Source organism: Falco naumanni, chromosome Z (assembly GCF_017639655.2).
Source record: "Falco naumanni isolate bFalNau1 chromosome Z, bFalNau1.pat, whole genome shotgun sequence".
Lineage (NCBI taxonomy): Eukaryota > Metazoa > Chordata > Aves > Falconiformes > Falconidae > Falco > Falco naumanni.
Genome location: NC_054080.1, coordinates 1229888 through 1256089, shown reverse-complemented (window position 1 = coordinate 1256089; position 26202 = coordinate 1229888). Strand labels below are relative to the sequence as shown.

Here is a 26202-nt window from a genome sequence, read left to right as displayed (position 1 = left end):
CAATACAAGAACACATGAAGAATATAATCACACAGATATGAGGAAAAAAAGAGCTGAACTCCAAGAGACTCTTGCTATGCCTATGCTCTGCTCCTCCCAAAAAATTTCCTTTCCGTTACCTCCGTTCCTTTAGAGTCCTTCCTTTCCTCACTGACCATCTTCTCTAACGCTTCCTCTACTGCCTCTTTTGAAGTCTCTGAAACACCTACACCAGATGTAATTGAAGAGCAGTTATCCCCAACCTCTGCAGCTCCTTTTATGAATATGCCAAGATAGATCTCTTTGTCTGCAATGGTTCCTGAGCTGTCCCCTGCTATAAAGACCTCCTCTCAAACATGTACATGGGGTCTGGTGGTTTCTGAAGCTCTCCTGTCCAGTTCGCACCTGACTACTCCCTCAGATGTCCTCCTCTCTTCAATCAATCCATCACACGTGTCATCACCCACCTCTTAATGCAGCCTCTCTGAGAGAAACCGTTCAAATCCTGGCTCTTCCCTTCCTCATACAACACTCAGACACACTCTTTAATGTTTCCTCTTGGACTTCAACATCCATGCTGACAGCCTACCCAACACTTCAGCCATGTGATTCCTCTTCTCAGCTTTACCATCAAAGGAACTCATAGAATCATAAAACCATTTACATTGGAAAAGACCTTTAAGATCATCAGGTCCAATTCTTAACGCAGAACTGCCAAGTCCACCACGAATCCATGTCCCTAAGCACCACACCTACACCTGCAGGGATGGTGATTCCACCACCTCCCTGGGCAGCCTGCTCCAATGCTTGACCAGCCTTCCCTGAAGAAATTTTTCCTAACATCCAATCTAAACCTCCCCTGACACAACTTGAGGCTGTTTCCTCTTGTCCTGTCACTTGCTACTTGGGACGAGAGACCAACACCCACCTTGCTACAGCCTACTTTCATCAGGCAGCTGTAGAGAGCAATACGGTCCCCCCTCAGCCTCTCTTCTCCAGACTGAACACCCCGGTTCCCTCAGCTGCTCCTCACAAGCCTTGTGCTCCACACCCTTCCCCAGCTTCATCGCCTTTCTCTGGACACACTCCAGCACCTCAATGTCTTCCTTGTGGTGAGGGGTTCAAAACTCAATATCCACCCCAGGTCTTTATGAAATGCTGCTGTGTCTTACTCATCCCTTCTCACATCCTCTCTCAGCACTGCCTGCCTGCTCCCTGCTGTGTTCTCAGCTCCCTAGGCCCTCAGTGTGACGGGGGCTGCTTCCAGCCCCTTCCCTCATGGTCCTCACCGATTCATCTCTTCTACTCCCAACCCTCGTTCAGTTTTCTAACTCACTTCTTTTTCCAGTGTTCTGTGGAGTTTTCCCCAGCCTTCCTGCTCTCATTTCCCACAGGACAACGCTGAACAGCGCTCCCTCACTGCTCCGTTCAGTCACTCCCCTGCCCCAAATCTGGCAGTATCTGTCATCTCTCACTCTCTCTCTATTTTTTTTTTTTTTCACTGAACTGCTCAGCCTGCTGTAGTAGGAGCATGGCCTACCCACACTTGCACATCATCTAGCAAACAAAAGCTCCCATCCACCAGCATAATTTCTAAGAATTGAAATAAAATAACATGTGTTGTTCTTTAATACTGTTCTTCTCTCCCATCTCTCAAATTACAGTCTTAATCAGTACTTACAAATCATTCTACCATTCCTCAAATTAACCTAATGTTGTGCTTCCTGGTTATCCGAGAATGTTTCAGCACTTAATAGCCACATAATTGACCTTGGAAGTATGCAATTGTTTTTACATATACAGAAAAGCAAAGCATTACCGAACCAAATTCAGCTGCACTAATGTGTTTTTATTATTTAAATCACTAAAGTAATTAGCTTAAATTAAAAAGTGACACTGTCACAGAACGGTTCTTTAAAGTTGTACAAAAGGTTATAGTCAAATGACCTCATCAAGTCTCATACTAAATGAAGAGAGTTCTAGTTAAACCTAACCTTTAAGCTGTTTTCTAGACAAGCAAGGGTACAGTCATATATAATAAGACACCATTATTACCTCTTGACCAGAAACGGTAACATACTCTGCAGAAGGATTTTTAATCTGTTTACGAATGTCCAGCAGATGCGATTGGATTTTAGAAAGCACATCCAGGATCTCCTCCTTTCTCTTTCTGATGACAGGGAAGTCTGTAAGGTCCTTGAACAGCTGGGTTTTATCTCCAATCCTATCCGTAAGAAGCATAAGATAAAACAAAATAACAGTAAAACCAAAAATAAGTTCCCCAATTCTACTGGCTGCATCCACATTTTTATATATTATCCTGGTTTGTTTTAATAATACCTTTATTCCCCTCTAAATACAGCTTTTCTGTTACTTGGTCATGGTACAGCACACGTACCGCAAGGCGCCATACACACATATACCTAAACAGAAAGGCACCTTGTATACCAAATCTAAGAGGCTACACCGAGATACCTCCCGCCCGCCAGTGTATTCAAAACTAATCAATTCCTGTTCTTTCGACTCCATCACATTATGCTCATACTTCTACACTAAACCCTGCTGAGTGGGATTTTTTTTGTCATCTCTGAATGTGCATCCTGCAGCTTTCTGTTTGCTCTCCCTCGACCGACCAAAGGAAGAAAAGGAAGCACAAGGAATGTCATTCCCTTCTGTCTCAATCCGTAACTCTGGAATGCAATTGCTGTCCCAACCTCGAGCATTCCAAGTGCCGGCAACATCTTTATCATGACTACATCTGAAGCTTTAGATAATTTCTGCGTAACACGAACACAGATTTTTGATCAATTTGGCCACATTTGGGCAGATTTTCATGAGGATTGCAACAAAAAATCCCTCCCAGAATGCCTTCATCAAAGCAGAATGTCATCATAAGTTTCTCAGAGTAGCTTTCTTCTTTCCTCAAGAAAAGATTAACCACAGCATTTTCTAACACATGCAAAACAATGTTCTTTCCTAGTCTCAACGTCAGAAAATGACAGAATTGTTTGGGCTGCACTATCTCAGCTCAGAAAAGACAATGCCATTCAAATGTTTAAAATTGGGATGCCGAACAAGCTATTAAAAATATGGACGTCATCAAAAATAACAAAAATTTAACTCATCCTAATAAGTATCAGGCAAGCAATAACAAGTAGTGCAATCAGCCCTAAGTTAATTGGAATATACATTTGTATTTTAAAGCAAATACAAAACTGTACCAGTTAATTATGTAATAAGCCTGAAATCTAATATTTGGAGAGCAAGTAATTAGCAAACTGCAAGTAATAAAACATGAAAGTAATAAAAAGTCTAATATTCTACCTACTCCAATACTCCTCTGCCTGAGAATGAAGCCTCAACTGGAGTCAGTGACCAGACAGGTAACACAAAGCTGTGCTTTGATTTTGCATTACATGGACATAGTTATTATGTAAGTGACAGTAAAGATGCCATTTTAAAATACAATACTAATTTTTAGAAACACTTTTGTGCTAATTAGACCTGTTTCCATGGGAATGCAAGGAAATAAAGATTACTAGTAGCCAGCAGCTGACTGTGAAGCCTGTCACTGCTATGTAATGCCTACCAAAAAATTAATAGTTGACAGTTAAAGAAAAAAACACCTCAAACCCCAGAATCTTGAACTAGCCCTAAAAAGCCCTGGAGCAGCAGAATACTTTTGAAAACGACTACAGGATTTTACCCACACCACATGATAAAACATGATAACACATGATGCAGCATATACATCTGTGTGTGCAAGTGTGTATGTACATGTATCTATGTAAGTAATCATCATGATTTCAATGAAAGAAAGGGTTTTGAGTGTAAATAGTTCTGCCATACAAGTCTGAGATATAATAAAGGCCAAAAGTTATTTTAGTAATCTTGAATAAATGCAAACAAAATATATGCATTCTGCAGACCAATGATCGTATCTTCTACTTATTCTATTGTATCTTCATTTTGTATAGTATTCTAGCCATCATCCATAGTGACAGGAAAAAAACATATTTTAAACCTACCTACAGTAAATCTGGTATAATTAAGATACAGTCTGTGTTGTCATAATCTGTGACAACTATAATTGGATACAATGCATCAGTAGAAATCTTATAAACCCAGCTGTCCACCGGGCACAGCAAATACTGCTGCCCTTCTCGGCTTCTACATTTATACACCTTGCATCTGTCTCCAACTCAGAAGCAAATAAGTTAAGTTCTATGCCTTAATTCTTAAATTTCCTTAATTTTAAATCTCAGATGGAGAAAGAAAAAGATGATTTTGTAAATAAATTGGATGTTTATTTTTAGTCTGCTTTGAAAATAAAAGATCAATACTATGCTGCCCCAATAAAGCTACACATTAAACTGCACGCCACATCTTTCATCAAAGAATCTCTAGGTATATATTTTATCTTACAATATTACATAGGAGGAAATGTTCAAAGTTAAATGAGACTTGCTTATAGCAGAAAATTTCAGGATGATCAGAATACAAAGCTGGGTGATACTCAGTGTTCAGAATATCCTCTCCATGTGGCGTAAATAAAAAATACACTGAAAGCAGATCAAAAACCTGCAAAGTCAAGTTGGCTGTGCAAGCCAGCCAGACTGCCTCTGTGCCTAGCATCATGAGATAACCTTTTTTTAGAAGATCTTACACTGCTTTTTTTCAGAAAGACTGTGATTTTGCTGGCCACAAGGTATTCCTCCTAAATCCTGTCCCCTGAGAGGTTTTTGCACATCCCCCTGTTACAGAACTGATGTTCTTGCTTTACTATTCTGCATCTTAAGACTCCTGCCTTCTCCTTCCTGTGGTTAAAACTAGGATCTAGGGGTAACAATGGAGGCAGCAATTCTTCAGAAGAAACAGTACACAACAAATTATTTAAAGACACTCTCCCTTATAATGCATATTCATTCCAGTTTAGCATCTTCTCCCTTTGTCTACTTTTTTTTTTTTTTTTTTTTAACAATGAAGTACAGAATTGAGACAAGAAAGGGCAGACAGCCTCCATACTTTCAGCTTACCTCTGCAAGACTGCAGGAAGGCAACTACAGGGAAAAATGTAATCACATAAAAACAGAGCCTGAGGCTGAGGTAGGTGCTCGTTTAGTCAGTCTCTAGAGGGAGTCCACAAACAGGGCACTAACCCCAGAAATGCTCTGAGCGGGTACAAATCACACAGGCTACATGGAATCTTCACAGCTATTAAACTTTGTATTTTCTGCCATCAGTGAGCACGCAAAGACATTTTTAAAATAGGAAGGGGGGCATGCAAAGCTTTGAGTAATTTTCAAAAATAGTAAAAGGTATATTACTGACAGCAGAGCGGCCACTTTGCTAAAGGTCAAGTCTCTCTTCAAAAGGAATACCTTCTCCATTTAAAAAAAAATAATTAAAAAGCTGTTAAACAAATTAACATGAGCAAAACACATTTTGCTCTAAATTCATTCTACAAAACAGCTGAAAAACTTTCAAAAAAATTATTCAGCCTGAGGCAGACACATCCTAGACAAAATACTTGCTCGCCTAGTTTCATTTTAAAAAAATATAAGCAGTAGAAAACAACCTGTGCTTTAACTATAAGCAACCTGTACATACATAAACAGAAAACCAAAAATATATAATTAAATTGTATTAAGACAGGATGCATAATTTGCACAACTGAATACATTGAGTCAGAAAGCCTGTAAGGCACAGAAGGTTCATCTATTTCATCTCTACTTACTTGGCTGCTTCTTCATTAAGGATCTTTAAATAATGTTTTACTGGGGAGAGAAGTTCTGGGATTTCCAACAGTGCCTTTTGTAATAAGGGAGTTTTCACATGAGAATGTATGACTGGAACTAGAGCTTGAATTTCCAAGTCCAGACGAGACAGGGTGCTGACTATCAAGAAGAACTCTTGGGTTGAACACTGAGAAGGGAAGCAATATCTAAATCATTACAATTTATTACTCTAAATCATTACAATATATTTTCATTAAATCCTAAAGGTTCTTTTGCTTTTTGAAAATGAGACAAAATACAATTATAATGTATGGACTATAACACCGCTGCATAATCTTATCACATTTCCCAATTAATAAAGTATACTAATTTTCCAACCGTTGTCATTAGGAAGCAGTTGAGAGCTGATCTCCATTTTTACTGTTGCTGGATGGAAATGTCCAACACATATGCAGCAGGCAATCAGCAGAAAAATGGGCCAACAATGCGCAAATGGCAAAAAAGCAGGTTGAGTAAGTTATGAGTACCACGATCTGTCCATATGGGGTTGTGCATCTGTGCGCTGTCACCTGAACCCCCAGGCTGCTGTTTCAGCAAGAGGGTTTGGAAAGACAAGGTCAGAGAGAGAGGGAGAGTCTTAGAACAAGAACACAGAAAGGAAACGGGGGGGGGGGGAAACACAGAAAACCAGCAGTCACTGTTTAAAGTGCTGCTTGTAGCTACTGCCAACTTCAGAGTCTAGCTGGTTACTCCGAGGTGTATGTGATGAGGAGACCAAGAACATACTAGCCCATCTTTTTCGTACATCCTCTCCTCACCACAGAGTTACTAAAGATTTTTCTATCTTTTTCAGGCAGTTAGCCAGGGTATCAGCAAATGGGAATCTCCCAGATCAGAGCCAACAGCACACAGCACTTTCAGAGTTGCTTCGTGATATTCAGAGTAGGAGCATGTTGGTTCCCTTCAAGCAGCTTCTCACCAAAAGCAGTGACTTGTGCAAAAGATACTCCTCTCTCTCTTTTTTAACCGTTAATATTACTTCTAATGCTGCTTAAATATTTTGCTGTTGGATTCTAGGTGCTCTTCGGTGTCAGCACAGTTTGCTACCTTTAGTGCATTTTCAAGAATTAGTGGTCAGGGTCAGGATTCTGCAGCAGTTAACAACTCATAACAAAACAATTCATCTCCTGCCACACTTCTAATCCCTGCCGCAGGCACACACACCCCCCTACATCACCATCCCCACCCCCCCCACCCCCCCCCCACCTCCTGCTCAGTTATCTAAGGTACTCTCATACCTCACCTATAAATGACGTAATACCAATTCTGAAATGGTCTTTACAGAAATAAGTTTGTATTTGTGGTACACCAAATGGAAACCTGGTCCTATGAGACACTTAATGCCTTCAAACCATGCTGAATTCAGTGGTGCTCCAGGACACTGCCATTTCAGAAGGTTTGGAAAAAAATGTCCATAAATAATTATGCTGATATATATTTTGTTGTATTTTGCTGATCTGTAGAAACATTCTTTCTTCAGTCTTTTGAACTCCTCCCACTGGTCAACCGACAACACTGAAAAAACAGGTTTTCGTCCTCATCTGAGGATGCAAGGAAGGGAACAGGATATACTGAATGCTCCTACTGTGATATTCTTTATATGCTGCATCTTTCTCTTCCTAGATACTTTCTTTCTCCTACCCAGGCAATATACAGTCTAAAATTTAATTTCTGGTCGGTATTTTGTGGTGACCAGTACAACACTGATTACAGAATGTGTAGGCTTCAATGAATCACTATTTCACAAAACACATCTGCATTTTTATTTTGTCATTTCTTCTATTTCAGTTTCTCCCCAGAGGTAAATTTTTCTTTCTCTTTCCTTCCCACACCCATATGCAAGAACTAAGGCAATTCTATCATCTATTACACTGTAGTTATTTCTCCCAAATAACTTCTGTACCCAAACACAGAAACAGGTATTAACAAAAATGCTGAACTGGAAAGGAATGTTTTCTCTCCCTCCCCATATATATAAACCCCAAAATAAGTTCACTCTGTAATGCCTACTAGTCCTTCAGAACATGAAGACCAACTGAAAGTAACCTTCTGAAAACCATAAATGATAAGTTAAGGTATGCTCCAGTTACGGCCCTAGCCCTCTTCTCACTAAATACATGTCACTACTGTGACCAGTGACGGAAGAGGAGTCTCCATGCTGTATAAACACAGAATAAAGATAAATCTAAACCTGTGGCCTTGGAAATCTACTATGGACACTGGAAGTTCTAAGTGACTGACACCAATAAGGCCAGAAAGAAAGTAATTCATAAGGTTAATTGCTGTGTTTACTGATTTGCTTTATCATAAATGCTATATTAAACAAAAATCAAAGAAAAATCAGTCCTGGGTATTTAAAATTAATTCAATCGCAGATGTAAATGTAACTGAAGTTGTCATAAAGCCAGTACCTGATAGATACTCTCCAAGTAACCTGAAGCATGGCTGCGTGCTGAAGAACTGAACTTGCCATACCAAACAGGCAAGGTTGATAAGACACTTGACTAAAGTAATATGCAATTTAACCATGGTATTTCATGACATTCAGGAAGGCCAGAGAGATTACATTCTGAATGTTCCTGGAAAAGCTAAGTTCATCTTTGTTTCAGATCCATGAAAGTTAGGGACAGAAGAGACCCAATTAGGTGGTTTCCCTGCAACTGCTCAATTTTTCTGCATCAGTTTCTTTTTGTCTACTCTTGGGCCCTTCTATTCTAAGAAACTGTATTCCTACCAGTCCCTTTCAGAAACTAACCCATAAACTAGTAAGCATCATCAAGTAAAAGTTTTACCAGATAGCCTAAATTTCCATTCTATTAAGTCAATCCCAGTATCTCTTCTATCTCTTTTTATCTCTTTATATTTTTGCTCTTTTGTATTACACTAACTCAACTCCTCCTTTGCTGTTAACACCCTTCAAATATCTCTAAACCTTCTGTTCTCCTTTGATTATTCATTTAAGCGAACTATACTCTTTTAATCTTTCTTCATAAACAATCCTTTATTCAGCCTCATGAAAACTTTGGTTCTCCCAGGCACTTGCTGCAATTTATCAGCATCTTTCTGATAATCTAGAATTTACTTATTCTATCTCGTAAAAGCTCTGACAACAAAATAATAAAGCAGTAAATCTGTCAATGCCATTTGAAGTCAAAGCACAAAGGAAGGGTCTGAAACACTTAACAAATGATAAATCCAGGCTTGGGCTCAATATCAAAGTAAAATACAGTATGACTGACTGCATCATCATCGTCAGCCTTGATGCGGATAAAGAATAAAATCCTGCAAGACTTCCCTTGACTACAAAACGTGCTCAGGAAGGCAAAGGCTGAAGCCCTGACACATGAAATTGCAAAGCAGGCACCTGACAGACAGCATTAAGTGATTCACACACTCAATGCCCAGAAAAGAAGAATGAGCAAATATGGACCATAAGAAATACATCAGTTGAACAAGTGGTGTTTGTTTGTTTTTTTAATTGTTCTTTAAAAAAAAGAACAAAATAGGGACTTAATTAGTACACTATGAGGCTGGAAAAAGGAAAAGATTTTAAGAATACATAAGAACACCTGACTGAGGTGTTCATCAATAATGGTGGTGAGACTGGTAAAGGTGATGCTTCAGTTAGGGGAGGAAGTTAGATTTCAAGGCAGCATCACCTATAAAAGAATCAGCAGGATAAAAAAACTAAACAACTTTGGTTGTGTGCAAAAGATACAGTGAACAACCCTGAAATTATCATGAGATTTCTCAAAGGGTGCTTAATGAACATGCTGAAGCTTCTCACAGCAACTCTGATAGCCTACACATCATAACAGCCATTTAAGGAATTAAAACCTATTTGATTCCATTATAAGTTACAGTCTACAGCCCCTTTAAAGAATGGGAAATTCAGCATGCTTTACTGCAAACAACTTTGTTAAACACAGCATTCCCAAGAAAGAGGGCAAACATGCCCCTTCTGTGCTTACTCAGAGTATTACTGTTTACCTGGCTTGATTTTAGCAACACTGCAGGACTTTGCGTCTAAAATGTCATGGCTCTACTGCAAAAATTATTTACTAAGCAAACAGATAACTTGGAACAGATGCATAAAAATAACTCTGAAAATCTGCCCTCCATTAAAGTGGGACTGATTCCATTTAAATCCTAATTAACCTTACAAAAGATATATAATTGTGGTATAAATTAGAAGCTTTTAAAATACAGCAAAAATGGTTTACATAAAGCAGGATCAGCAGTTGCGCATTCACAGAAGAGTCTCACAAGCTTATTCAATGCTATTTTTGAAGTCTAATTTTGAAATGCCGTCAATAGCTACAGCTTCTCCAGCACTAGAAAAATAACATCAGAATTGACAAACCTCAGAAGATGCCGAAAAATAGTTTCAACCACCAGTTTATCAAACTGTACTGAAAGCAGTATGGTTGCCACTGAGAAGTACGCATGAAAGATCACAGCAGTATGCCAGATCTAACACCCTTTGAACAAAACTGAAAGCAATTTAGCCTTGTTTGCATTAGTGAAATTGTTTCCAACAGATCTAGAAGGGAGCCACAGAGACCTACAGCTGACAGCCATTGACCACTCCAAATTAAAAGCATTTAAAATAAAAAAATTGGGACTTGAAATGTAGCATACATTTAGCACTCCTTTCTAAATTTAATAGATACCTTTAAGTTTTTAGTATAGCAAGCATACTATTTTTGCTTTAGGAAAAAATGAGGCTTTTAATTTTAAGGTACTATGTCCCCTCATTATGACATTAATCACCTTAACGGGGGACAAATCGATCAGCATTTAGTATTGCAAATCAAAAACACCTGTGATGTAAATTCTTTAAAAGATTAAAAGTATAGTTATGCAAGATGTGCCCACTGCTATCATAGATGAAAAAACTTTAAAAAAACCCAGGATGTGTTGGCTGAAGTCAACAATATATTATGCTATGGGGAGAATTTATTTTAAACATTCTATACAAACAGTAATTTCCTGAGCATATGTAAGAGGTATTGATTTAATAAGAGAGAGAAAAAATCAGAAGTACCGTATTTTTCTCTGAATCTTCTGAAAATTACATCATGTCCAATAAAGTATCAAATGTACCTTCCAGGGAAAGGCACAGTTCCAGCATCATTCTGGCTGACAAGCTTATGTAAAGATTTTAAACACTTAGCAGCACCCAGCTAAGCGGCACCCTTCTCTGAGAAGTCTGAGCATGACAGTGAAGTAGTGAAGCATTCACTGGAAAACTGAAAGGAAAATCCCACAGGGAGCCTGCAGGTAACCAAGCAGCAAACATCTTCCTTGTAGCAACTGCCTGCTTTATTTTGCACAGGTGAGCAGCCCTGGTAAGTGGGCAAAGTTCCAGAGTGATTCAGAACTCGTCTTCCCAACTGCAGCAACTTGCGAGGAACTCTGAACAATGGAGGACCCATGGTTGAAGTTAGAAACAGAACAAACAGAAGTGACATTTCTCTACATGACCTGGTAAGGTTCCACTATTGACCTCACTCCTTGGTAGGAGCTCAGTGAAACAGCTTCACTTTAATCTGTTCTGTAAATTCAATGACCAATTGTTATGATTCCTGTCCACTTTGGTGACTAAGCTTTAGTCAAAAAATAACGTTTATTGAGCAAAGGGTACAAATAAGATAAACATTTATGGATTGAGCTTGTATAAACATTCGTCTTCTGAAACACACGGCATGAAACCAGGCACTAAAACAGCAAGCAACATCAGAATGGCCCTGTAGGACACATGTTTAGAAGTACTGATGGCATGTTTACTCTGTACTGGTTTTTAGACCTACTCAAGCATAGGTTTCTGACTCCTCTCTTGCCATTCTGCACACCAAGGCAAGGCTAAAGAGTCATCACTGAGACAAAGAAGCAGGGTCCTGCCATTCATATTTCTCGCTGTCCTGAGATGCAGATCACAAAAGGAAATGCATGTGGTCTAAATTTTGTTCTATTATTTGGTGGCTCTCTCCAAGCTAAAGGGCATAGTTGAAGTGGTGATGGTCAACATTGAGCCAATGTGTCTTTCGGCAAGACCTAATTCTGCATCAGCTCCAGGCACTGGAGGCAAAACTCTTGACAATTCCCTGTCTCTCAGTTTCCTTTTGAAGTCAAGTTCCGAACACCAGAAAGAAGTCTTCAAACAGTTCACCTCCAGCCATTCTTCTCTCGCCAGAGAGAAGGGTAAGACCATTCTGCTGTTGGCAGTGTTGTGCCTTGCAAAATGTCAGGTGCTGGAGCTGCAGGGAACTGAGAACCACCAGTCCTTGTATTAATTCCACTCTTCATAGCAACAGTAATATTTCTCTTGTCTCCTTCATCATTCCCATAGACCCTTCACAGGCTGCAGCAAACTTGGAGCTGGTAATATGACTTCCAAGGTGACACCCAACTACCACTACAAAAATGCTGTTTTAATTCCAGATTGCTCATACCCGGGGATAGATCAGCAATGGTCTTTGGTGGTTTGGGTTTGGGCTAATGAGAACTTGTAGGGGCTCAGATTAACAATTGCTGATTTGAATGATGCTACGAGGTAAGAATCATAAGCAAACTTGTTAAAAAAATAACTAACAGTCAGACCAGGAAAATACACAATGATGTTATTTATCAGAATAGCTCCCCTGACTTCCATAGTTCCCAACAGTCCCATAGCTGTTTGTCCTGCAAAGCCAGTTCCAAACAGAGCATCGGTTTTGCCTTACAATTTTTTCTGTCTCTGCTACGGGTTACTAGGGCAAAGTGCATTGCACAATAAAAGTTCTTCAGTGGTTGATCTGAATGAAAGATGTTTGGAATGACTGAGGCAATCCAGTCATCTCTGTACAGTTTAGAGGTCTCCCTTCATGAAACGTATTTCCTCAAATACTAACATCAAAGCAGTCTAAAGGGCCTGGAGGATGAAATACTTGTCATTTTCACCTATTTTTCTTGCAATGGACACTGAATTAACAAGGATATTCCTTTATTGAAGCCATCAGTGCACTCCACCCAGAGTTCTGGACCCCTTAATGGAAATGAAATTACAGGGAACCTCATGTTGAGCATGCGGGAGACGGACACCTGGAATTAACAGAACTGGAAAGGCTCCTACAGTGGGAACTGAAATGGCAGCATTCACTGGATATTCTGAAAAAAAAAATCTTGAAAATCACTTATCCATGTTCTTGAATATATATCTGGTTTGCAGGGACCTTTCTTTGGGCTCCATGTTCACCTGTCAGTGTAGAATGCAGAATCTGTTTCCCAAATCTGCTTTTGATTCTTTATTTAAAACAGACCCTGTCTTTCAGGAACACTGTCACCTCCTCAGCTCCTAAAGACCTTCAGGGATTACTGAGTGCTTCAGGCACTCTCCACAGTGTTCTGCAATGGAGGACAACCAGACTTTTACCAAGGCAAGCTAATTCATCAAAGGGGAAATGTATGCTTGGAGATTTACCCCCTCATTTACCCTTCTTAAGGATTCTGCTGGAGCACTTCTCTCCTGCAGCTTCAACACCCAATTCACTAAACATACCATCAAACTACAGCAGGTGTTGTTAACATAAACTACATTGCCACCTTGTTCCAAAAATAACATGAAAATTCAGGGTCTCTGAATGGTTCCACCTAAATGCCAGCTTTAAACCTGAGAAGGGTCAGCAGTCCTACAACAGGAAGGGGCACTGGAAGAAGCAGATAGAGTAGTTAAAAATACCAAAACCCAAAACAAAACAAAACAAAAAAACAACAAACAAGCAGCAAACAAAAAAAAACTAACAACAACAACAAAAAGGGAAGCACAGGATAGCAGTGGAGGATTGTCTGGATGTTGTGAAATAGAGAAGTACCCCTACAAACTTTACTACTATCATTCGACCTGAAGTGAGTTAAACCATTAGAAAGTGAATTATCCAATTCCTGGACAGTTGTTTTGAAAAAAACAATTGTATTATGTGGATAGAGTACATTTTAGAGGATGGGGAAGTTGGTGCACACTCCCTCTTTTCATAAACTTCATTACAGTGGGACTTCTGTATCCATTCATTGAAATATGCAAGTCTTCCCATGTGCCTAGCACTGCAACACACTAGGACTTTAAGAATTATAGAAGAACTGAGTTTTAGATTTTCAGGGAGAGGAAAACTTTGTGCTGTACCATCCAAAGACATTACAACTTTGCTCTCCTTCTACCCACCTATTCCTAAATCTAAAACAAAGTGTCAAAACCTCTAAAATAAAGGTTTTGAAATAATGTGAAAATAAAGAACATTAAGTCCTGCACAGGTGCTATTAGCACATTAGTCTGCTTCAACTAAGAACTGTCAGTGTCTCATTGCAAGTGATTCTTATTAAAATGTGTGAGATTCAAATTACAGAATTTATAAACAAATTAACATTAATTTGAAAACCGCTAATTACAGCCAAGTGGTTTCACTTCCAAATGTGATTTTAGATAAGCATAAAGAATGCAATGCTTTGTTTTAAAGGGAAATAATTTATGGCACAAGGACCTATTGTGCCATCCCATTTCACGGAATCTAGCCAATAAATCATGAGTACTATAGATGTTTTTCCTGTTAGTCCTAACAATACAACACTTTAGAACTCTACTCAGACATTTCTGCTATCAGCATATCACTGATAACAAGTAAAATAAGATTCTACCATAAGGCAAAAATAATTTTTGTAAACTTGCATCCCTTTATTATGTCAGCCTCGGTCTTCCTAAGAAGAAAATAATTTTAAACAAACATGCAAAACTGTGAAGTACATTAAGATAGAACAATGCCATTTAGAAAATAATAAGTAAGGGTAATTATCGGTATACCTTTTTGTGAAAAATACTGCAGAGGCCTCTCTCTATATCTGGCAGCTTACAAAGAAGATTTTGAATCTGGCCAAACACACTGGATTCTGACAGCAGAATTTCAGACACAGCATCAAGTCGGGCATTTATTTCACTGTAAATGAATAAGCATAAGATCAATAAATAAAACTTGTGGTTTTCTTACGGGAAGGCATATACCTAGTGAACTTTTTCCTTTGTTTTCCTTTGTGGTGGTAGTGGTATTGTAAAAAAACCCTTTAACTAAGGCCACATTTTCACGAGTAGGTAAGAAGAAGAATTAAGAAATGCAGAGAATCTTGGGCTTTCATTCAATATGCAAGATAGATCCTGGATATAAGTTCATTATCCCCTCTATGCTCAAAACAGTCAAATACACACTTCAGTGCCCATGTGTACATGCTCTTCTAGTGGTACACGATATCAGCAACACTGAATCCTGAATATCTAACCCTAAATCTGGAGACAAGTACCTGGGGGAGGGAAGAGGGAGTTTACGTTTGAGTTCTATGCAGCGTACTTTATTCCAACAGGATACAGAAATTGGTTACCATCTTGCCCCTCTACTCTTTATCCAGACCAGCAACTGGTAATTACATGAATCTGAACCATGTTGGGGTTTTGGCTTCCCCTCCTCCCCCCCCAAAAAAAAACCAAACCCAATCCTGTAACGCTAATCTCCATACTTCAGAACTTAAGTCAATCAGTGAGGAAAATCTTTTTATGTGAAGAAACAATTTTACAGTTATTTGCACCTTTCTTACAGCCACTGTCAGGGAAGAGTTTTTAAATGGACCACCTACTGTCAACATTCACCTTGATTTACACTGCTTCCAACAGCACAGCTACAGCTTCCAATATATCCACGAACTGGCTGTAGATCGCAGAGCTAAGGTAACTCCACTTGTGCTTTTTGTGCAACCAGATTGCCTCAGTGCTGCTTTTCTAGGAAAAGACTGAGATCAGGGGTACACGGGTGTATCCAAATCATACAGGTTAGGAGTTTATCTTTGGGAGCTAGTGAACCAAAGCACTGTTGGTGCATGCCGCCCCAAAGAAATAGAGCAAAACTAGCTAGCTCACTGTGCGACAGCAGTGAAAGATGTGTTAGAGCTGAACAGCGCTGCACCTCTGAATGCAGCTTCTCCATGTTCAGACTTTGTCTCCGAGGTAACTGTGTGCACTACAAAATAGTTAAACAGGTGAAAGCTGTGCTAAGATTTGCTGAGGTTTCACAACAAAAAACATTGGTTCCAGATCATACATTTAAAAGACACACAGATGTGGCACTTAGGGACACAGTTTAGCGGTGGACTTGGCAGTGCTATGTTAATGGTTGGACTCAATGGTCTTAAAGGTCTTTTCCAACCCCAATGATTCTATGATTCCGCGTTTCCCTAGAGTCCCCCACGAATGTGCCCCTGGGCATGCTCTGTGGATACTGGCACACTGGAAGGCTTCAGCTGGCATTCAGGAAATTTCCGGCAAGTAAGGCTGAATCTGAAACATGATGTTCCAACAAATTTTAAAAGTCCTCAAGACATCGCAGTGCTTATTTTAAAATTCTTGTGTTTTCTTCCAGAATGACAACTAAGCCTTATCACAATATTCTCCTCCTGAGACAAGAAAGTTCAAAGATCCCCATGCTTCTCTGTGTGTGTCCTTCCACCCTTCAGATTGAGGAGAAAGCGGTCTTCTGATACTGACACTTCATGTACCGGTGAAATGCGTGCAAGACAAGTACAGCCCAGCCCACATCTGTTCCCACGGACCCACAAGATGCTTAAAGCTCAGCCAGCACAAAGGGATGAAAACTAAGGATGCAATCGAAATGTAGAATTTCAGGGAAGACTGCCCATCTGGCCTATGGCTTTTATTGCAGAACTGCCGTGCCACTTGTCACTGTAGCTGCTAACAAATACTGTCCATGAGGAAATCTATGACATTAGGCAGCTCCGCAGGTTGCAGACATTACAACAGACTGGCAGCAGAGGCCTCTGGCCCCAAAGACTGCTAAATCTAAGAGTCCTTGACATTTTATTACACTGTATGTGAAAGGCAGAACATCATGACTGGATGTGCATTCAGATACACATAAATCTAATGGCATTTAAGTGCCAGGATTTTTTCAGTGACATACTGCTTTATACTAAAACAGTAAAACCATCCCCTTATCTGCCACGAATGACACACATTTATTGCCAGAGCAGCCTTGCTGTACAACGCCAGGATCTGCAGTGCCCCAGCTGCCACCATCAACCTGGAGCGCAGGGAGATGCACTCCTCCACAGCCACTGTATGAAACGGGGACAGACTCTCTGCTGTCTTGACCTTGAGCACCTTGGGAAACTCACTCTCATCTTTGAACTGGAAAGCAGACTCTCCGATCACACCACAGCACCCAAAATATTCCACTGCCCTGAAAGACGACTTTTTCCTAGCCCTGAAGAAAACAGATACGTCAGACTTGGAGGCTCTGCTTAGCAGCCCTGCTGCAGGAATAAGGCTACCTTCTTCCCTGCCATCGTTTCACTCCTCCAGCAATGACAAACACATGAAATTAAACTGTTTCTCCTGTTTCTCTGGGCAGCCAGGCAACCTGCAAGTAACAGCAGCAGGCAGCAGCTACCATCAGTGCAACTGCTCAGACCTACAGGGGCTGTTCTCAGCGCAAAACACATCCGAGCTTCAAATCCAGCCCTTAAGAGCCACAATCACGTATCTGGTGTAGACTGGCAGGGTTACTAAAAGTTACGCAACCAAATAACCAAAGAGCAAGCTGTTGGCTTCCACACAGTGTATTCAAGACAGCTGAGATTTAAGCTTTGTACATCAATTAGTGAGGCGCTCTAAACTACAGCTGGATAATGGACAGGAAATTGAGACATGTTAATATCAGCGACAAACTAATAAAATACCCTGCATATGCAGCTTTGAAGCTAGCAAACAGTCACTGAAATTCTGAAAGGTCAGCATCATCAGCCAGAATTCCATTTTCAGGAAGAGTAATTAAAATTTGCTGTACTTGAGAAGCCGGAACACTCCTTCCTGTGAAGAAGTACTGATCTGTTAAGTTAGAAAAGAAGAAAATAATCTGTATTTTTATTATAAAAGGCATGTATAAGCAGCAAATTCTGTTCCACGACACTGTCAATTTAAACAGCATGATTATATCTATGTGGCCCATCAAAAACATACAGTAATATGTAAAGTAGATGCAGATATTAAAAAACCTTGTCCCTTCAAAGCTTAATCTGCACTTTAATCATCCTCACATATGGCTATGTTACTGTAGCTCCAGTAATCTAAAACTAAGCATCCATACAGTTTTTCTACTTTAATCCTACAAATAAGAAAGGGTCAGGAAAAGGCATCCAGTATCAAATGACCCATTTTTTCCACCTGTAAACAAAATATAGTGGGCTTCCTATATCAAAAGCCAGTGAAGAATTACGTACAACTCGATGTGCATGAGGAAGGGAAGAGATATGATAAAAACAGCCAGATGATGAATTTCAAAGCATGCTTTTAAACTTCTAAATATTTAACTCTACTAATAAACATTTTGTTGAGCACCAATATATTATACTGATCCGTTCTTAAACCACCTCAAAAGAAATTTACTCTGCACTGCACAGTTATTCAGTGTATCAGATGTACAGTTTGGGGTTTCTAATCTGCATGTGCTGAAATAAAATTCCACCACTAAAAATTTGAATCCAACAATACACAAAGAAACTCAACAGTTTATACTAAGAAACTGTCTCACATTTTATAAACTGGCTACTACTTTGTTCTCTGTTTAGGTGCATTATTAACCTATTCTTTCCCATCTGTGTAAACCACGTCAGCAATCTGAGCTTTATCCAATTTTCTAAACAATCTTCTGTGAAATAATGTAACAAGTCCGTTGACTAAAAGCAGTAAGCTTACTTCTGCCATACTGTCCATCTAACAATGGCATCATTAATACAGTACTGAAATCACTCTGCAGTGTATTCAAACATAACAAAAATCTAACTGCAGAAATTTTTATTCTAGTCATTTAAAAGAACGACCTGAAATTAAATCCAGACATACTCCCCTGCAGTATTCTGCTAGAAGATACGTGAACAAGAAAATTAGCAACTATGAAGATATTTGAATCCTGAACTAAAAATTATTTTGACAAAGCAGAAGGCTGCAGATATGAATGTACTGCACTGAATTAACATCTGAAGATCTTAAGAATCTAAATAGGATTGCTGGTTGCTAGTGTGCTAACAGATCTGCTGATCCCTTGTTTAGTGAAGCACACCTAATATATTTAGATGTGATAACTTATCAATACATTTAAAGCAGACTGAAACTGATAATGGAATTGCTATTTAAGAACTGCACAAAATCTTCAGTCATATGAGGTTTTATTTTTATACAAGGTAAATAAATACAGATTCTACGGAAGTCTCTTAACTTACAATAAACACCCAAAGTATGAGTTCATTCATCATGGTAAGGACATAGCTCAAGTACAGTGAATGTATAAAATTGAAATTAATTTTATTAAATCCATTTAGAGACCACAGTGATATGTAAAAATATCAGAAGAATTCAACACCTTAAAAAAATATAATGAAGGGTATGAACAAATGAAACTTGCTTTCCTTGAACTGTATTATCTAGATCAAAGCCTAGCAGCCTCCTGCCTAGCTACAGCATTTTAAAGAAATAAAATTTATTACTTAAACACTGGGAGAATGCAAGATACACAAGGCTATCACTTGTGTCTGAGGAATTCCCTGAACTTTGGAACCTGGGAGAGCGCTCCTGGGAGGTAACATCTCCCAGTGCCCTGTCCTCATACTCTCCTCTGATACCGGCCACTTTCAAACACAGGACAAGGTGAAGTCCATTCTGACTTCTGTTGCTTTCTATTTTGTCTTACACATTTTGCTTTTTCCTTGACCTTCCTTCAGAACACAGTTTACAAAGACTGTATGTGAGCTGATTTAAGTTAAAGGCCATGTTAAAATAGTACAGAGTGTTTTCTGCTTTAGACCACTCATAACAAGCAATTAATGCCATCAAAAGCTAAAGCTGTGTTAGAATTACCGCTATGCAATCAATATTGTGTATCAACCATGCCATCAACTGTGCATGCCTTTTTAAAGCACAAGCACGCAAAAAAACCAGTCTACCTCTGGCTTTTTTACTTAGGTGGCTAACTTAGAATGTGGCTAACCTTATGGCATAAATCATGAATTGTTAAACTGTACTATGACTGCTGTAATTTTACGCATTAGCAATAATGAAAAGGTATAAACTAGGGTAATTATATCATGCTTACTAGGGTGAAATTTAAGTGAAACCTAGAAAAATTTAACATCCTTCTGGATCTGTTCACTTGTTTTTCTATACGAAGGAGAGAGTAATTTACTCTCAAAACTCCTAATGTCTCGTACCCCTCGAGAGAGGTCCAACATTCCCCTAAATAAACACGCAGCCATAAGAAGACAATATTCCTGAATGGATCTCAAATACTTAACAGAAATATACAAGCAGTATAAACTTTGTCTTTGCATCTGTTAAAAGAATGTGTAAGATATGCACTCGGTAATCAAACACTTTTGTTTATGTTCATATACAATATATTTCAGCTATTTGTGCCAAAAAAAAGGGAACCGTAAGCTACTTCAGCCAATGAATGAATGCCTGATTACTACATTTATAAGGAGTTAGACACAGCATTCAATCATACCAAAACACAGCTAGCAAAAATAAATGAATCCATGTGATGATGCCGCAATTTTCTTCTTTACTACAACATTCTTGAGATCTCAGGCATATGCTGTAACCTGCATTTGTGCATTTTATATTGGCACTGATGCTATAAAATCTTTATTCTTAGGAGGAAAATTTAGCCCATGAAATTCTGTGGTAGGATGGATGGATTTTATTCTTAAATCACTGCTGTAAAAGAAGATTCTTTTACTGTTCTGGATGACGATGGTATCAAATGGCAAACAGTTTAACTCTGAATTAAGATGCGTTTCTTTGAAGACCTTTAGGTAGTTGTTTTACTGCTAAGATATCTTATAATTATGGGAACAAAGACAAAGTCAAACTTAGAAGACTTTTCTTTAGGACTGTACTTTGTGTAGACATGTATAAATAAAACAGCACTTGATATACTCAAAGTGAGAGGATTTGGAACAAGTTATTTTTATATTAGGAAAGACATGTCATTGCCAACATCACTATAAAGGGACCCTCTTCTTCTCTGTTCTACAGTACACACCCACCAAATAAAAGTCACATTGCATTAGTAATGCCAATTTATACTCTTTCTCCTCTTTAGTGGTAGATAAGAAACTGCCTGCAGTTCTGAATTGTGCAGTTCTGAATTACCTAAAGCTACAGTCATTCTACGCTCTTGCAGGCAAAGTATATTCAGACTAATAGTAATTATTATTACTATCCTACAAGGTTTTGATTCAGCCTCAATACAAGCATCATCTCATCCAGACCTGGAAGAAATAAGTCACAAAGGCCACTAGAATCACAGGAAAAAAAGTGGAAAACCTATTCTGAGACGTAAGTAATAATTTGGTTTCTCTAGCCTGCAAAGCAAACACTAAAAAAATTTTTTGCTACTCTCTAAATACATACAGTTTTTGTCCTTACTTTATTTATTGCGAGATTTAACATCAGCTTTAACTTTTAATTAGTACAAACTGACTACAATTAAATGCAGACAATCTACAGAGAGACTTGCAGCCACTGAAGTCCCATGTTCACCTCTGGCAAACAGTGTGCCTTGGAGCCAAGGACGTGATGAACCATACCACAGTAAAGCTGAAATACAGTGATAGGTTGGGATGAGTCTGGGACCAAAAAAGTGAGCTCATCCTAACGAGGCTATAAGCATTTGATTTGCTGATACTCCTTGTGGCACCCAAAAAGAGGCTTCATCCCTATGTACTCAATGTGGTCTGGAATACTTCTTAACTAATTAATTCCATGCTTCTGAACTACTAATGATCTGGAAGAATTAAGAGCAAATTCTCTGTCCTGAGCGTTTTTCCACCACCCTAGCACCAGAGATACCAGCAGTATGCTGATCACAGCAGTACTGGGAATGCTGAGAAAACAAAGTCTTGTGCTGGCTACCACCTGGCCACCAGCTCAGGGTCTGCGCAGAAATCAGGCAGAGGGACCTTGGGCCTCCAGGTGGGGTGGGCATTGCACAATTTTATCTCACAAGTTCTCTGTTACAGCAGAGGCCCAAGACATTGATGAAACCTTTGATGACCACTCTTTTCCAGTGGCACACTGAGGCTCTTAATTTTTTGCTCTACATTTACTCCAGTACACTAAGCATATTCTCTGGCTTGCAGTACACCAGAACTGACACATTTATCCCCAAAACATAGATGCGAAGTTGTGTGCATGGGTGAGGGGGCTGGGTTTTTTTCCTACTTCAACACTGGCTGCCAAGGGCAAAGCCTAGTCAACGCAAAGCCTTAGGGAAGCTTTCCATGCTGGAAGTTGCATGACTTCTGAACTCTATGTTTAGGGCATTTGTTCTCCATAATCTTATCATTAACCTCATTACATTAGCTTCCGTATATCATACATAACATAATAAAAAAAATAAGAGAGTCAACAGAATATTAAAGAAACAGTTTAGATACTTGTGGATCACTCAGTCTTTTAAAGCTCCTTCGAATCACAAACATCCTCAAAACCCAGTAGATACTACCCCAAAGAGAGAGCGCGCATCACACACACAACAAACATTTTATCACTTCCAGTTACCCACCCCACCAGACCTAAGCGTTTAAAATTTTACACCAGATAGTCTTCTAACTCATAAACTAAGCACTTTTGCAACATAGGCAAACATCAGCATTTTCCAGGTTGTCTTCTACTTGAATAGCAACGTCTCTACCTTCTCCCTGGCTACAGTACTAGAAATGACACTTCATTAAGTCCACCCACTGATATCTGAAAGATATTCCACCTCTCCAGAAAAAGACTGGGGCGGGGGGTGAGGTGGGTGGAATCTCTCTTATGCAATGCTTTCTATACATACAGGCCACGGAGCTTTCTGCACAGGAATGGAACTCCACACATTCCCCTACAGCAGCTATAAATTGCTCAGCATGATACATCCATCACTTAAGTTCTGCTTCAAGCACCTAGTCACCGCTTTATTAGCTCTACAGCCTGATCTAATATGGAAACAATAGTATTCTCCACATAATTATGCTAGGCATCTGCCTTTGTCAGTTTTGAACTCTGTTCAATTCCAGCCAACCTTGAGAAGGTTGAGGAAAGTGTTTGTTTGATCTCAAGAAAACAAATTTCCCAAAAATTGTGCAAGAATCAACCACTAAGCAAGGCACAGACACAAATTAATAGTCAATGAGGAAAAGAATGCAGTATTGGTTCCACAGTTGTCTACTCTGCTTGGACTCCAGGCTGGGCAAGCAGCATTGCTCCCCACACAGAAGTTAGGCAAGAAAGGCACTGGATGGGACATATTTCAAGGGCAAGATAGGCTAGGCGAGACAGTGCTTCTGTAATCGACAAAGACATAACTCCTACAAAAAATGATTACTTTCCTGATTCCCCCTAAAAAGCCCAGTCCTCAGTGACTCACACATTTTTTATCATCTTTGTATACCTAGGTAAAGTGAGGATATTACACCTTTCTTTGTTAACCCTTTGCCCCCCCCCCCCCCAGTCCCATATATCTAACCTTTTCTTGTAAGTCTCTAAATGTATTACATCAACAATGATCTAACGGGTACCTTCAAGTTTGCCCAAATGAGCTGTCTGTACACATTCTACCTTTATTCAACCTAGCGTATAGTTTCTCCCCTGGAAATTTAGTCATCAACCCAAGTAATTTTCAACTATAAGGCATAAAGCAGTAATTACACCCTCTCACTTTTTGATATGCCAAGGGAAACGCACCTATCCACTGACTGGAAAAGATGCAGTACAGAAATCTTACTTCCTCTGAAAATGTCACTCCAGGAGGTACAGGTGAATGAATTACAATCACAGACTGTTCTCTAAGTGCATTTGTATGCATTACTAGAAACAATACTGCCGAATGTCTGATGCACTAAGTATGTGAAATTACAACTTAAGAGTCTGAAAGGGAGAAATGCACAGAAACAAACTTTTTTAGCTTCAGCTGAGGTGTACTGCCATCTCCAACTGTGGAAATTCCTTCCATACTGAGAACGAAGGCTGAAAAAGGGAAGCGTCAATCCTAAAAGCAGCAAAGAGCAGAGCAGAAAGAGAAGAAACCAAAACTGTAAAGCTGGTTCTGCACTGAGACAAAGGGAGAATTCAAACTAAAATTACTGGTTAAGAAGGCCTGAAGTGCTCAGGCAAGCATTTTTCCATCATCTGTGTCCGAATAAGATCTCTGCCTATTTTACTGCTGCACGGTATTTCACCTGCTGCATCACATACGGGATCATCTGGGAGCAAAATGGGTTCCAGGCACCCCTCCTCGGTGGGCCACCACACCAGACCAGAGCTGTGCTATGGCTCCCCCAGCTGACAGCTCTACCAACAATTCCCAAAAGGTCTTAAGGCACTTAGGAAAAGAAATAAAGTTATTTCACTTTTTTTCTATGAATTGGCGCAGACATTCTATCTATACACTTTTAAAGTGAACACAAGGTGCATAATTAACTTCTGTAATGTCTGACACTATTTAGGATGGTTACATCAAAAGTCTTCTTGAAGTGGGTAAGATCTATAAAAATCTATTATCAGAGGAATTTTTTTAAAACAGGCATATTGAAATCAACTTGTTAAATCCTTGTCAGAAACCGCAGTGTGAAAAAGTCTAACCAGTACGGCTTCAACAAACAAAAAAGGTCTCCAATATTCTAAACCAAGAAAACAGGAGGGAAAAAGTAGTTACGCGCTTTTCTTACACTACTGGGAAAAGATCCTTACAAAAAGGCTAACAAGAAAATCAAGCAGCAGTACTTCAGAAGTATAGTGCATAGTGCTTTAACGTATTACATTTGACCAAGGGAAAAAAATGCTTCCATAGAAACATTTGTAAATTAACAGCAACAGCAAGACACTAGCACACTGACAACCTCACTATTTAGAATTCTTAAAAAACTAATAAGCATTAAAAATGTTTAATATATTTACAGGTGTAAGACAGATGGAGAAATTTTAGATATCCAAACTAGAAGCAATTTCTGTATGCTATAGCTGAACAAACTGACAATTAAGTAAACTCTACAGTGACAGTGCTCAGGAAATGCACAAAGGAATAGATCCAAAAAACTTAAAATGTACGCAACAAACATTCCATGGACTCAATACTGTTATTTATTACATATTCAAGTACAACACTCCAATACAGCCTGCAAAGAGAAATCAGAAAAGATGGAACCCATTTCAAGACAAACACCAGTAAAGACAAGCATAATAGTATTGCAAAATAAAGCATTTATAAGGCATTAATTAATAAAGCAGAGCTCAACACACAAGAGTGACCAATCAATCATCACATATCAGAACTAATAAAAATAAATTCTTTCATATGCAATACATTATATACAGGGATAATAGAAACATCCACAGCTACTTCAGAACAAATTAAATATATTAAGGATGCAAATACATGTGAAACAAGACAGACATCAAACATTCATTGGCAAGTTTAGGAATAAAACATCCTCCAATAGCAGGTAACCCTCACCCACTGTCTGAAAAAAGCAGCATTAGCATGGTATTCAATCTGGTATCTGCAGAGGAATTTCTAACTTGCTCCAGACCTACTACTCTGAATTACTCAGATCTTCTGTGCCCAAACAGAGCTGTGTAACTCTTTCAAACCTATATATAATGTCCACGTCTTCTATTGTACCATTTCCTGTGTAAACTCTACTATGGATCTCAGGTCTTCAGGAAAAACTAATATACTGGGCATACTCAACATCGTAATTATAAAATACATACTTTGCCCAAGATAAAAAACTGTCTCACCTGGATTTCATGAGGGGCTGGGTTACCCATTTCTTCAATCTTCGACGTCCAAAGGAAGTTTTAGTATGATCCAAGACCCAGAGCAGACTTCCTTTTGTTTTCATATCAGTCTAAAACAATAAAGATAGCATAATCATTTTTAACTGAACAATCAATGATACAGTGGAAAGGATCTTCACCATCACACCGTTGTATTTAGGCTTGAAGATACGGCAACTGCGTGTTTGTTTACCAACAACACCTTGAAGTACCTCCAACAGTCATAAGACACTGAAGTATGTTTTTCCTTCAGCCAGAAAATCTTTAGACAATGGTCTGTGCAGCAGCACAAAAGAAAAACCAAACCCTATTGCAGTCATACCCCTTGACCGCATTTGCTCAAGAACTCAAACTTTAGGTAAGTTCTTTGCTAGTCAAAGTGCAATAAGGTTCTTAACTCATGCTAAAAGCCAGCATAGATTAACTTTCATTTATGCCTCTGAAAAAATAATGCTCCTTCAGTTTGATCCCATTTAAAATAATTTAAACTCTCTTGGTGAGATTTGCGAACTAACTTAA

General features: G+C 39.0%; 1 protein-coding gene across 4 annotated transcripts in view; it reads right to left on the bottom strand.

Moving 5' to 3' along the window:
* The window catches only part of MSH3 (mutS homolog 3), a 113459-nt gene that overhangs the window by 37515 nt on the left and 49742 nt on the right, over positions 1 to 26202 (bottom strand). For 3 of the 4 annotated variants that reach the window (XM_040579555.1, XM_040579559.1, XM_040579556.1), the window contains exons 12-15: positions 25645 to 25754; positions 14611 to 14743; positions 5717 to 5904; positions 2035 to 2203 (exon numbers count right to left, since the gene is read on the bottom strand). In XM_040579555.1, coding sequence (XP_040435489.1) covers positions 2035 to 2203; positions 5717 to 5904; positions 14611 to 14743; positions 25645 to 25754 — 600 coding nt within the window. Of the gene's footprint in view, positions 1 to 2034; positions 2204 to 5716; positions 5924 to 14610; positions 14744 to 25644; positions 25755 to 26202 lie in introns of all 4 variants that reach the window. The other variant, XM_040579558.1, reaches the window with a different exon arrangement.